At 37.3% G+C, this 14,219-nt stretch overlaps 1 protein-coding gene across 5 annotated transcripts in view; it reads right to left on the bottom strand.

Annotated features, from left to right (window-relative positions):
- BOD1L1 (biorientation of chromosomes in cell division 1 like 1) overlaps window positions 1-14,219 on the bottom strand; it is a 37,427-nt gene that overhangs the window by 14,456 nt on the left and 8,752 nt on the right. For 4 of the 5 annotated variants that reach the window (XR_003922600.2, XR_005931966.1, XM_030008211.2 and 1 more), the window contains exons 9-13: window positions 13,811-13,886; window positions 6,772-12,913; window positions 4,562-4,629; window positions 2,998-3,067; window positions 356-399 (exon numbers count right to left, since the gene is read on the bottom strand). Coding sequence is in view for 2 of the 5 variants with exons in the window: in XM_030008211.2 (XP_029864071.1) it covers window positions 356-399; window positions 2,998-3,067; window positions 4,562-4,629; window positions 6,772-12,913; window positions 13,811-13,886 (6,400 nt within the window). In the remaining 3 variants the exon portion in view is untranslated. The remainder of the gene's footprint in view (window positions 1-355; window positions 400-2,997; window positions 3,068-4,561; window positions 4,630-6,771; window positions 12,914-13,810; window positions 13,887-14,219) is intronic. The other variant, XR_003922601.2, reaches the window with a different exon arrangement.

The raw sequence follows: 14,219 nt of genomic DNA on the forward strand, positions 1-14,219 counted from the left end.
GACTGCATTAAAATAACAGGTTTCTAATCCTGATCAAAGCCCCAAGAATAATCCCTATTTTTGTCCTCTATTCTCAAGGAGGACAATCAAGCTTCTCTTTTCTGCCAGTTAACAACAGTCTAGAAATAGTCATAGACCGTGGAACAACAATACAAGAAGATTTATTTACTGGCAAATTTGAAAGAATAATTAGACATCAACCTACACAGCTGCACAGTCTCAATATACGTAGGCTCTGAATATACAAAAATCATATTTTCCTTTAGAGAATATTTAATGTAAACAGAAGTAAATGCAAGTACGGAAAAAAAAAAGCAGCACAGACAGAGATTAAATTTAAAACCCAAGAACTTACATGAAAAGTTTCTCTTTCCAAAGCAATACTCCTTTGCAGCAAATCTATTAAAAAATAATTACAAAAATAATCAGAAAAGCTAAACAAGAGCGAAGTATCATATTATCCTCTATTTCACCTCTCTGAAAGGATTCTAGAGTACCTGAAACTATATAAAATTTACTTTCAATGTTGGAAATAAGAGGCATCCAATCTTCACGTTAACAATATTCAAACAAAAAAATAAAAATAAGGAATATGGATTTCTAAAGCATAGGATATCTGAGAATCATTTTATGGCTAAAATACAGGCAATCACAGGGCTGTCATCTTTGAAATATATGGTAACTTTAACATTTCAAATATAGTTCTAGCATCTGAACGAATTGGAATTTTATCCATCACAAGCCTAGATGCTGGATCATGGGATCAAGTTAAAAGCGATGAAAACTATGCTGTAACATGACACTTCCAAAGAACTAGCTTCTGTAATTGTACTAGTGAGACCTGTAGCTGACACAGTGCACATAAGGAAATTGTCCAACTGCTAGACTCTGCTGCACTCCAACTCTGATAAAGTAGAGTCTTAGCCTTCCATATCACAAAAATGTGGAAAATAATTATGAATTATGGGAGCTGACGAATGCTCTGCACTTTTGAAAAAATTCCGTAACTGTCAAAGCCATTTCATATAGATACATAGAGAACCATAAAGAAGCTGCTCCATTGAGCGTTCTACAGACCCCTTAAAGTCCGATTCATAGAGGCACTGAATTAATATTTTAATTTGAAAAAAAAAAGCTGCTAAAACATTCCAAGCAGTTCTTCTTTCAACTACAGTAAGAACATAAACCTATGATCCAATAAAACCACTCAATTTTACATACAATTTTATATAATTTGTAGCTCATTTCTTAAATCTACATATTTTAGCAACAATTCTTCCACAGTGATACTATTTAGTTGCACAACATCTTTCAATTTTTAAAGCAGTGTCAAATGAAGAGCTAGATCCTACCCACTCAAACAGCAATGATTTGTTTACATTCCAAGGAATCTTGGACTACTAAACTACTGTGTCTGCTGTTCATACTCATGACAGGACACACATTTGTCTTTTAAACAACTTCCTTTTACATACGTTGAGCTATATGTATATATGCGTGTGCGGGGAGAGAGAGAGAGAGAGAGATTATTGTGTGGTAGGAGAGAGAAAAAAAAACTCTATGAAGAGCTACAAAGCATTATTCTTCAGTGTATGTAATGTCCAGCATGATTTACACAACAAATGGATTTTTGTTAAACATTTTACATGGAACAAGATTATCACAGCTAGTTCAATCTGCACATTTTAAGTACTGTCTGTCTGGGTGACTGAGTGATGTGAAGTGGCAGTTTTTCAGGCACTTCCAAGAAACATCACAGTACAGAAAAACTGGTTCAAGTTTTGGATCTGCTGTCCTGAAGACCACATTCTTCTAACCCATTCTCAGGGTTTACATTTCCTTTTTTGTGAGTAGAGCATGTCTCTTATGATTTAGATGAATATACACCACCATTAAACCAGGTATGTGAATTTGACCTACCTCAAGGATAAAAAGGAATCCAAAGGTTTTTTTTACCAATGCTCATATCTCACTCCTATCTTTGTTTTCTATTTGGTAAAACATTGTTTTGGTATGTATGTCTAAAAATTTAGAAGTGAGCTTAACAGCGTGTCCTTTCATAGCATTTAGGCTTTCAGCTGCAACTTTCCATAAGAGGAAATGCATCTTTAACCTCCTTGGACTCTATATGCAGCAGTATTGCTGGTACCTCTTGGAATTCACTTTTGTTTTGTTACTCCATTAACTGAGGATTAACTCTCATCTGGTAGTGTTGTAAACATCTTTGTAATGCATCTGGAGCACAAAATCCATCAAGATGGGAACAAAGTAGGGGTTTGTTTCTGCTTAAATAGGAAAGCCAAACAATCGCAACACATTTTAAAATAATGTGGTTTTGGGAAACAGGGATTTTTTTTTTTTTTTGTCCTGTTGAAGATTAATTTAATACATGGAAAAGGAATTACTGAGCACAGATCCAAGTTGACTAATTGAGATTTCTAGCTAAGTGGTTATCTACTTATAAGTACTCTTCAAATTTCAGTGGATGGCCAGAAATATTTTAATCTTCTGGAGAGCAAGAAAGAAGAAAAAAAAAAAAAAAAAAAGTCTTTCTGTGAAGTCTCTCTCTGTGACTTAAGTCATATAGTACTTACTATTGTTATATCCTCACAGGGCCTGTCACAACACCCGAAACAAGCATGTTCTAAGTTTATAAGGAAGAAAGCCATTCTTTAGGGAATTTTCTTTATCTTTCCCAGGCAAACATTTTTCTGTATTTATTGATTTTAAATAGAATGTTAGCAGTCTACTTTTTTAAAGTCCTAAATGCTTTTCACTTTTCATTCAGCCTATCATACTGGAAGAAAAGGCTGACCCTCCTTCTTTCCCACAAACCAAATGCAAAGCCACACCAGCTCCTAGAAACATTTCAAGAAGATTTCTGCAAGCTTTGCTACAATCCCTCTGCATATAGTATATATCAAATCTACAACCCTCCCATCATAAGTAATAGTCAAATCAGTATGAAAAGTAAGTTGCTATCAGTATAAAAATCACCTTTTTGAAACTCTTTAGTATCAAGATCCACATATCCCTCTTCACTTCTTGGACTTCCAGGCTGTTGTAGCTAAACACAGAATCAAAAGAAACAAAAATATTGCAGACATCCAGAACAAGTAATTTGACTCCCCTCCCTCATGTTATGATGAACATTGTCTTATCATGATCTATAAAAGTCTTCAAAAGCTTTCTTCTTAAGACAGCAGTACAAATATTAATAAGGAACACCAGCAGAGCTAAGTCACATTACTGTAGAACAGTACAGTGCCTAACCTTGACCTTAGAGTTAACACTGGCACCAGAGATTAATTTAAAAAAGGAGATCTCAAGAGAAAACTCAGGGAGTCAAGGTGCAATACCTACTCTAAGTTGAGTTCCAAATATGAGCAATATTCTAGAAATGTTCATGTATACAGAAAAGTGTGTATCTGCAATGTATAACAAGGTACAGTGAACACTTCTCAACTTGTGTGTTTTGATTTTTTTGTGGTTTTTTGTGGTTTTTTTTAAATTCAAATTGCAGATCAGGCATAGATAATGCTATATAGAGCTAAGTGTACTTAAGTCAGATCTGGACACTGTAAACTCAGATACAGTGCGATATGAACACGGCTATACTGACTCTAGGATCACCTTATGCTGGCAAACAGTACAGCTGTTTGCAGGTGGAACTCAACTCAAATCAATAAATCCCACCAGACTGAAGCTGACTTGGATTTTTCTGAAGCGCATCCCAGGGATCAAAACTATGGTTCAGAAATACTCTGCCCTGGAGCTGCAGCCAGTAGCCCTGTGCAGATCCACCCTTTCATAGATGCTTGGGAGACTCTGAACCATGTTCTCCCTCAAAATGCTTATTACCAGAGTTTGGCAAGATATGAATACATGGATCCAGCCCTGCATCTGAATGAAGAATTAACCCATTTGGAATCCCAGCTAGTATGGATCACACTACAGACACACAGACAGGCTCTACTTTGGTCTTACACAAGCTATAGGTGACCATGAGCCCCAATAGCCTGGATTATCCAGGATGCCCTACTCTTCTGTTACAGCAAATAACAGGCTGTTGTTATCACAGTACAGAACAGCAGCAAGTGTTCCTCAAACACATAGAGGATGGGCAAGTCTGATGACTGGCAAGGAAGTGATACAATGAAATGAACAGCAGTGTATGTTTACTGTTTCAAAGCACTAAACTAACAATTACCAACTGTAAGAGCTAAGGCATGTATGACTATTTACAAGTACTATCACAAGCAACATGCGCACAGTATGACCAATTCTGAAAAAAGCAGATTTGGATTTCGTGGTCACAGAAAGAGCATGGCTGAGGGAGGGAATTGGTTCTACCACAGAATAACATGGACGGCCCACAATTTCAATGCCAGCTGCTTAGAAAAGTACAGCTGAATAATCTGAAAAATGACCCTTCAAAATTTTTTAAGTTCAAATGCCATTTTTGCTGCACAAAAATCAAAAGGTATAGTAAGAAACCCTAGCAAGATGTGTAATTATACAAGAAACAGCATAGTCAAAATTTTCAAAATAACATAAATACCTCGTCAGTTCTCAAGTTACTTTCAAATTCTAGTTCTTCTGCCAACTTTGGTAAAGCTGCATTATTGCCTAATGAAATACAAATATGTTAAAATTATTAGATTACATTATGCTGTATTTATCTCATGCTACAGTAGGATGCTATTTCTCAGTATCACCTCATGAACAAAGCACATGAATTTTAATCCCTTCCTGTAGGCAACAGAAACAATAGCAAGTCTGTCTGCAGCAAACCAGCTCAAAAAAAACCCAACTTGGCATCTGCAAGAACACAAGTACTTCTATGTTTTCCTTAAATACAAAAGCATTGGAAAATATGGGCTATCAGGATTTACCACAGCTTACTTATGAATTCTGACTTTGGCTTTTTTTCTTGCGTTTCCTTTAAAAAAAACACTAGCAGATTTTCAGACCAAATTCCAAACAGCAAATTACCTCTGTATTAATGAGTGCAGAGCTAAGAGTTAATACTAACATTTTTCTATAAGTGACAATTAGATCTAAATCCATAAGCTCTAGAACCATAACCACTGAAACTTCCAATTTCCATAGACACTGAAAGCTCAGTAGCTCCTGTTAGTGACAACATCATTTCTGAAAATCTTAAAACCCCACTCATTTCATTCCCCATGGGAACAGCTGTATGCTTGTAACATCTGAAAAACAGACCATGCAGACAGCACCTTCATATGACTTCTACAGCCTTTTTGGACACCTATTTCAGAACCCTGTTTATACAGCTTTTCCTAAACAAAAAGAAATAGTTATAACATGGTAATTCATCAATGATGCATGTGAAGTGATTAAATTGTGGTTGTGGTCCACAGAATAAGACTACCATTACCACTGGTACTTACAGAGGCTACGTCAAGGGACAACAAGGATTGAGCAAAGCACCAAGACAGAAATACCTTAGTGTAGCAGTTCACATTTTCATGGCTCATGTCTGTCTCTTGCATAAATACTGAATAACATTTTTCAAGTTTACTAAATCAGCATCTTTCCTTGATAAATTCCTAAGATCCCAAGATCTGCAGAGTGAGCTTTCTCACCCCAAACATCAATAAACTAGAAAATAAAGCCAACCTTTGAGAAACTGGACCTAAACTCACATTATAAAATGTTTTTTGAAATAATAGCAAAGACAGACATGAGAAGGAAAAGGTTTTAAAATTAGTGCTTGAACAGCATCATTCCACTTCCTTTGGTATAAAGAAAGATAAGCAGGTTTCTCTACTATTTTTCTACAGTTTAATTTCTCCAAAATTTATAATGAAGTCATAATCTGGAATTCATTGTGGCATCTACAGAATGTATTAATTCTCATAAACTTGGTGCTTCAACTACTGTGGAGGGTCAAAATGGAGAAAGGCTGAAAATAGCAGGATGTTCATTACATGGTATTTTAGGAACTAGCAACCATGCAAGTTAATTTCAAATGTTAGCTTCCAGAAAAATCGATCTGGAAATAAAATATGATATCCTTAATGTCATATACTATCATAACTTAAGTTTTATATTTAAAATAGACACCTATCATCATTGCTCACTTAAAATACTCATTTATTTAGGATGACTGATTCCTTTGTAACACAAAGGAGGACTATTTCAAGTGCATGCAGAACACAAAATTCAGCATAAGACTGTGAATCTGACCGTTAAATAACCATCCAGAGAAAATCTGGGGTTATGATTAAGGATGGCCACTTTTAACCTTCAAAATTACCAGAGAAGTTACCTTTTTTTCCTAGAGAATATACCTTTTAAAAATGTTGAACCTATGCCTAAATGAAATGCATCCTCTTTCCTGTAAAAGCATTTTTGAATTCCAAAACACATTAATAACAAACCCCATCTGTAGCTCCACAATAACTACCCCCTCCAAACCACTTCAAATATTAGCTTACAATTTTAAGTCAATGTATTTTAATAACTTTTTTGCACTCTAGTAACATTTAATTCTTTTCCAACATACCTCAGATAATTGTGTTCAGTCACTCCTATACTCCCAGAATCACATGCCTATTTAAATATTTGTCACCAATTCTTAAATATATTAAGTTATTTTGCAACCAACAAAGAAATTGGGTATATTTGAACAGTGTAAATTATTTCTAACTATGATAATGATAAAATGCACTATTTATGACAGTTTATAAACCAAAAACTTAAAAAAAAAAAAAAAAGGAGGGAAAAAAAAGAAATCCTCACCTGAATTAAAGGTTGCATTACTTTTTTGAAAAGGAACTTCAATTCTAATATCATCTATTTTGACCAAATTTGTTTTGTCATCACTGCTGTACAGCTCTTCTACATGCAACAAGCGTAAGCCACTTTTTTCCCCTAACTCTGCTTCTATTGTCACTTCACCATGGTTGGTATTTACAGTCACTTCATTTGCAGAAACTAAGGAAAGAGCCTGTGCCCTAGGCAGGGAAGTCCTTATTTCAGAAAAGTCACTTTCTAAAAGCAAGTCTGAGTTAAATTTATAGTTTACATTCCTTAGAGTTTCACTCTCTACTGTTGCTTCTGAAATCATACAAGGGAGTTCTGATGTAACATCCTCATGCAAAACATCTTCAGCTTGTTCATCATCCTCACTTGCCTCTGAGGAAGGACTTGGACTCACAGCAGTCTCTGTACTAATCTCCACGCAAAGGGCTTCATCTACACTCATGAGGTTCACTGAATTTTCATCTGTTTCTGTGTTTTCACTGTCTACTGTGGTCTGAGATGCTGCTGATTCTCCCCTCACATCACTCTCATGGGTCTCATTCTCTCTACCAATGACAAGCAAAGAATTACTGCTTTTTTCTGGACCTGTAGTTGATAGGATGCATTCAATCTGGCTAGCAGTATTAAAAATCTCCTCACTTTTGTCTTTTACTTCTGTACTCTCAGCAGCAAGTTGACTTTCTTCTATGACTGTAAAGGTGAAGAGACTATCACATTCTTCCATTGTGCTCAGAGTGATCACTGCCCCCTCCTCCTTATCTCCTATACTTGAAGCAGCATGTTGATCTTCACTGTTGGTGGCAACCCTCAGCACAGGAGCTCCACATTCTCCCACAAAAATCACAGAACCTTTGCTTTTTGCATCTGCATTGAAAGCAGCTAGTCCAAACTGTTCATCTACAGTTGCAGTGGTCTCCACAATCTTACATTCCTCTGATGCATTTGGAGAAATAATGGCATCTTCATCTTCTTCTGCTACAATGAGTTGACTTTCAGCTTGTGGTGCTGCACTGATCAGGACTATCTCACATTCTTCTGTCATGCTTGTAGTGATCATAGCAGCTTCGTATCTTCCTTCTGTTTCTGAAGCAGTGAGTTTGTTTTCATCTTGCATAGTCACACTAGACATTGGAGCTTCAAAACATTCTGCTGTACTAGTAGAGATCATTACCGTTTCATTTTTTGACTCCGTGTCTGACACATGTTGAATCGCCTCTTCTGTGACTTCACCTGACATTAGGATTACTTGTTCTTCCATGACACTTGTGGAAATCATAGCACACTCATCTTTCTCTTCCTTACCGCTGGCAGTTGGGTGACTTTCATCATCATCATTATCATCTCCTGCACTGGATTCACTAGGCATGGGAACCTCATATATTTCCATATCTATAGAAACCATAGCACTCTCATTTATTTCTTCTGTTTTCACAGAGGGGAGCTGACCATCATATTCAATAGCTGCACTTGACATAGGAGCCTCAAATTCTTCCACAATACTGGTGGAAATCATAGTGCACTCATCTTTCTCCTGCTTACTGCTAAAAGTATGCACACACTCTTTAAACTCTGTAGCTGTACTGGGCATAGGCACCTCTGTGTCTTCAGCGTCTATCAAGATCATAGAGCTTTCCCCACTTTCATTTGCTCTTGCAACAGCAAGTGGACCTTCCTCAGCATCCATGGCTGAATGTAAGGGAGCATCACTTTCTTCCACTGTACTGGTAGAGATGATATCTCCCTTTACTTTTTCTTCTCTGTCAGCAGGAATAAGAGAATTCTCATCTTCCTTTAGAACTGCACTACTTATAGAGGGATCAAGTTCTCTGCTGTCAAAGGAAGTCATGGCATTCTCATGTTCATCTTCAGCACCAGACTGACTCTTATCTTGCACTGCCATAGCACTAGTCATGGGACCCTCACATTCCTCAGAATCTAAGGGAATTAAGGTACCTTCATGCTTTCCTATATGGGCAGTCAATGCACCCTCATCTGCAGCACTTGCGCTGGTTACACTGCTTTCAACAATCCCTTTATCATTTTTGCAGTCTGTGCCACAGTTAGCTTCTTTCTCTGCACTCATCATGCTGTCGACAGTAAGCTTATTTATATTTGTGCCAGCCACTCCTGACTCAGCTTCCATTTGTTCAGCAACTATGCAGATAATAGAACTTTCACCTTCTTCTGCACCTATACAAATTAGCGCATTTTCACTTTCCATTCCTGTACAAGTAGAAGCATGCTCATTTTCTTCATTTCCTCTTCCTGTACTGGTCACAATGCCCTCACCTTCTTCATCCTCTTCTTTTGAGCCTGTACTAGTCACAAAACCTTCATCATCACACAGACCTACACTGACTGTAGTGATATTGGCTTCTTCCTTTGCCCTTGTACTGTCCATTAGACTTTCACATTTTTCAGCTTCTAAACAAACTGCAAACCCCTCATTGCTGTCTTCTAGCCCTGTGCAGACTACTGAAATTTCAGCATCATCTTCTGGAGTTATGCCTGTGCTGGTCACTGCGCTTTCACCATTTACAGTATCCTCGGATTTGTCATGGCTAGTTCCAGTTGCGGCACTGTTGTCTGTGACCACTGCAATACATGCACCAGTTACAGTGCTTTCTCCTTGTGCATCTGTACCGGTCACTGAGCAGATGATGAAGTTATGACCTCTTTCTTCTGCACCTGTGCAAGTCACAGTACCTTCGTGTTCTTTTACCTGGCCAGCTCTCATACTGCCCCTAAATTCACCTGAACTGTCACCACTTGTCGACCCTTCACCCGTTTCTGTCCCTGCACTAGTTACAGCTCCATCGCTCTCCACTTCCCCTAAGCAGGATACAGAACTTTCAAATTTGCCTGTATCTACACAAGTCGAGGTCTTTCGCTTTTCTTCAGAGCCTGCACTAGTCACAGCATCATCTTTTTCTTCTGCCCCAGCACTATTCACACTGTCTTCAATTTCTACTCCACTTGCATTGACTGAATCCTTACCACTTTCTTCTGCATCAACCATGGTACAGTCACCATTTTCTACTCCTTCTGTACTTGTTAGGAAACTTTCACTTTCTGCTAATCCTTCAGTGACAACACTGCCACCGCCTTCTTCAGCTGCTGCAACAGTACACTCACCAATATCTGCTCCTGTGATGAAACTGCCACTCTCACTACTTTTTACCCATATGCCTGTTGTGAACCCTTCATCAGCTTCTATGCTTGTGCAGATTACTGTCACCTCACTTTCTTCTTCTGAGCAAGTAGTTGTAGCATCACTGTCCTTTTCAGAATGTGATGCACCCTCAGCTCGTTCTTCTCCTGTACTAGTGGCCATTACAGTGCTCTCAATGATCTTTTCTGTGCTAGTTCCTATCACAGTGGCCGGAGTTGTTTCTAGGCTGCTGTACAACAAACTAAGTTTACTACTTCCTGCACTGGTACCTACTGCATTGCTTTCATTTTTATCTTCCATGCCAATCACAGTATTCCCTTCTTGCCCACTGGCTATAACAGAGCCTTTGACTGCTTCCTCAGGAACTCTTTTAGGCACTAACACAGAGGAAGACTGTATCATATCATCAATATCATGCACGTCATTCTTTTCCACATTATCCATCATTGTCCTTTCTCCCTTTGTGGAAGGATCTGTATTCAAGCACTCTCTTTCTTTTCTTTCTAGAAGTCCTTTTGTTGTTACATCTCCACAATCTTCAGTTATGTCAGTCATCAAGTTTTCTTCTTTTATTTTCAACTCACTTCCCTGAGTGCTTTCTAACTTTGCTGCTTCATCACAGTCTTCTTGACTAGGTAACCCAGCTGTACTGTCTTCCATTGCCTGTTCATCAGGCTGGGGCACCTTGTTATCTTTTTCTATACTGTTTGTCATAGTGGTTTTGTCACCATCATCTTTCAAGATAGAACTCAGCACTGCACTATCTTGTTCCACGTATACAACCTGTGCTGCATCATTCTTCAAAATGAAAGTATCTTCAAATAACGAAGTCTCATCTGAATTACGGCATTCCTTAGACATACTACCCAAGGAATCTGTAAAATCTGAGATATCCATATCCATGGACTTTGCATCAGCAGCATCTTCTCTGGAAGAATTAATTGCTAAAGGAACATCATCTGAATTAGAATTTATCACAGTTTTAAAATTCTTTGGTCTTCTGCTACCTTCTGAAGCTTGATCCTTACTGGGAACATTCAGTAAGATTCTACCACTTGTTTCATACACAACGCTCATTTTATAAGCCCCTTGTTTATTGGGTCCTTGATCCATGGAAGCTTGTTTGGACAAAGTGTCTAAGGCACCAACTTGTTTATTAGGGATATCTTCTTGTTCAACAGTTTTTTCAGCTGCAGGCAGAAACTGCAATTCACAAGCTTCAGGATCTGCCACGCTGTGTTTTAATACCTTATTTGAAATAGAAAGAGATAGTTTTTCTTTTGCTGCATACTCAGCATCTGTGGCTTGCAGTGAGTTTTGAATGTTTTTTCCTTCTATGTTAGATGCTTCTTGTACTTTTGCTTGTTTCAAATCAAGTTCCATCAGCTCTTCCTCATGACCAGAATGCAAGTCATCATTATTCATACTTGAATTTTGAGGGACTGGAGCATGGCTCTTTTCAGTTGTGCTAGCTGACTCCTTTTCCTCTCCAAGTATATCTTGGTTTGATATACTGCCTTTTCTATTTTCACATGATATCTTCTTACTTTGTTTTTTATCCATTGCCACTGTGATGTTCAATACTTTTTCATGCCCACTATCCATTTCTTTAATATCTTTATCTTCCAATTTCATACTCTCTTCCTTCTTCTTTATTTCCTTGTTGCTGTGCTTTAAGTTTCTGCTTTTGTGACCTTCAGCAGAGAACCTTCTTTCTAGTTTGGAATTGCTTAAATCCTTATCACCTCTATATTTCTCTTTTACAGAACCTCTTTCTCCAGAATGTAACTTAACTCTGTGACTAACATCTTTTTGTGATCCCTGAGCTGATTGCGTACCACTTACAAGCTCAAACTCAGCACCACTCTCCTCAAAAACTTTGTCTTCATTCTTGGATTTGTGTTGCTTATCTGAATCATTCTCTTCCGTGCTCTTCTCTTTGTCTAGTTTCTGACCAGTCTCCTGTTTTGTTAAATTTTCCTGTAATTCTGTTTCAGATGCTTTGAATTGTTTAGTATGACCCTTTGACTTAGACTTTAACAAAATCTTGTCTTCTACAAGGCTCTTAGATCTTCGTCTATCTTTATGAACACCATCTTCTTGTTTCGAATTACAATCAGAGTTAGTTGATTCTATTTCACGTTTATCTTCGGAGTAGCTTTCGCTCCTTCTGTGTGATGCAGAAGCAGCTTGCTTAGAGGCACTTTGGGAATCCTTTTGTGGCCTAGAATCACTCAGGGACCTTTTGGACTTGTATTCTGCTCTTGATTTTTCTGTTGAGAGATGTCTGTCTTTTTTATTTTCCTTACGCAGCAATTCTTCAGCTTTTAAGGTTGATTCAGAAATATTTTTTCCATCTTTTCCAGTTACTGATATTTTCCGTTCACTTCGGTGTTTACTTTTTCTTTCAGATTTGTCATCTGAGGAAACCTTTATTTGTTGATTATGCTTCTGACCACCATCCTCTCCTTTCAAGCTTCTCTCAAATGAATGGAGTTCAACATCTTCACTTAGTTTGTGAATACTGTCTCCTTTATATTTGTGCTTTAAAGAAAGTTTCTCTTCTAAAGCAGTTCTTTCCTTTTCATTTTTATCTCTGTAAGACTTGGCTTCTTTTTTGGCAGCATTTCTCATATGTTGAATTTCTGTGTCACTATCTTTTTTGGGGTGTTTTTCATTTTTAAGTATGGATTTCTGCTTCTGTAGTTCTTCAGTATTGACTTCTGCTCTATCCAGCTGTCTTTTTGGATCCCTTGTTTCACTGTCCTGCTGGGCTCCTTCAGCCTGAAGAGAGGTGGAGGTTTTTCTTTTATGTTCTTTTTCTGCTTTAGAATCACTTTTGCTTTCCTCAGTTGAATGCACCGACTCTGAAAGTCTTCTAAGCTGTTTAGAGATTTCACTTTTCCCATGATTATGCTTCAATTCTTTGGAAGTTTTTTCACAGGTCTACAACAGAAAGTTTTTAGACATATAAGCAAATGTTATACAGTTCCTTCACTACGTGACCGAACAGAATTGTTAAGGGCAAACTCTCCATAAAAACAATACACCAGAGAATACACTTAACATTGTAATAAAAAGTCACCTAAAACACAGGCAGTAAGAAAATGAAACTTGCTGTTTTCATTTCAACTATCTGCCACTGTGGGAAAATCCAAAGAAAGAGAAGTTAAGGTTAAGTAGTCTGTTTGAACTTGAGTATCTTTTCTTTATAAAGTGATTTTTCTTTCTAAAATGATTTAAATGGATTTTGAAATGGACAATCACAATTTCAAGAACTCCATAAGTTACTTTGAACAGCCATTATGCTGTTCAAAAAAACCAACAAAACAAAAAACCCCAAACCAAACAACACCCCAAACCCCACAAAAGATAAATCTAGATTCCATTTGAACTTCCAACTATCACTTTTTTTTGTGTTAATAATGTTCCCACCATAAAAATTCTCTTCCCTTTAGTGTTTGGACTACATTGAGTTTTCCCTTAACTTCCCAGTGAGAAGTTTAAATAGGTCAAGATCCTCAAGTCTTTGTGTATAAGACACACTTTGCTCTTTTTAAAAACCCAACATGCTTCACAGAACAGGGCTTAAACTATATCTCATGTTCTACTACAACATGCACCAGCACTAAATACATAGACTGTATATTCTGGCGGCTACTGGAATTCAGAAAACATTACTACAGCAATGTCAGATCACTAATGCAATTGAAAGAACTCTAGCAGGAAAAAACTAATTTATGAGAACGAATGCAATATTATGCAGTTTGGTATGGACAAATGAACAAGTGCTGTTATAATTAAAAAGGAAGATCATAAGGTTTATATTTAAGAGACACATACCTCATTTGTCTTTTGCATTTCTTTAGGATCTTCTTCAGATGGCTCGTATTTCTTTTTGCAGCCATCTTCAGTATGCCTGAAACAGGTATTTGGACAATTAAAAAAAGAAAAATCGGTATCAGCCTAACATTAGTTTGTGAACTTTCTGCTTTTAAAGCTGAAGGAGAGAGAGAAATGCACACTAAAAATACTGAAATAGAACATGATCACACAACTTTTAACTAGCCAATTTGTCCAAGCTTTTTTCTCTTGAAAAATTATGTGTACCAGCTTCAAAGATATCCTCCGGACATCAGTGCTTTAAAGCAGAGAATATTAGTATGACAGTATTAGTACTACAGTTGTCCCTGTAAAATGGACAAGATCTCCTTGTGCCATACATACCAGTATGTAGACAGATACGTATTAT

The sequence above is a fragment of the Aquila chrysaetos genome, chromosome 1 (genome assembly GCF_900496995.4).
Source record: "Aquila chrysaetos chrysaetos chromosome 1, bAquChr1.4, whole genome shotgun sequence".
Lineage (NCBI taxonomy): Eukaryota > Metazoa > Chordata > Aves > Accipitriformes > Accipitridae > Aquila > Aquila chrysaetos.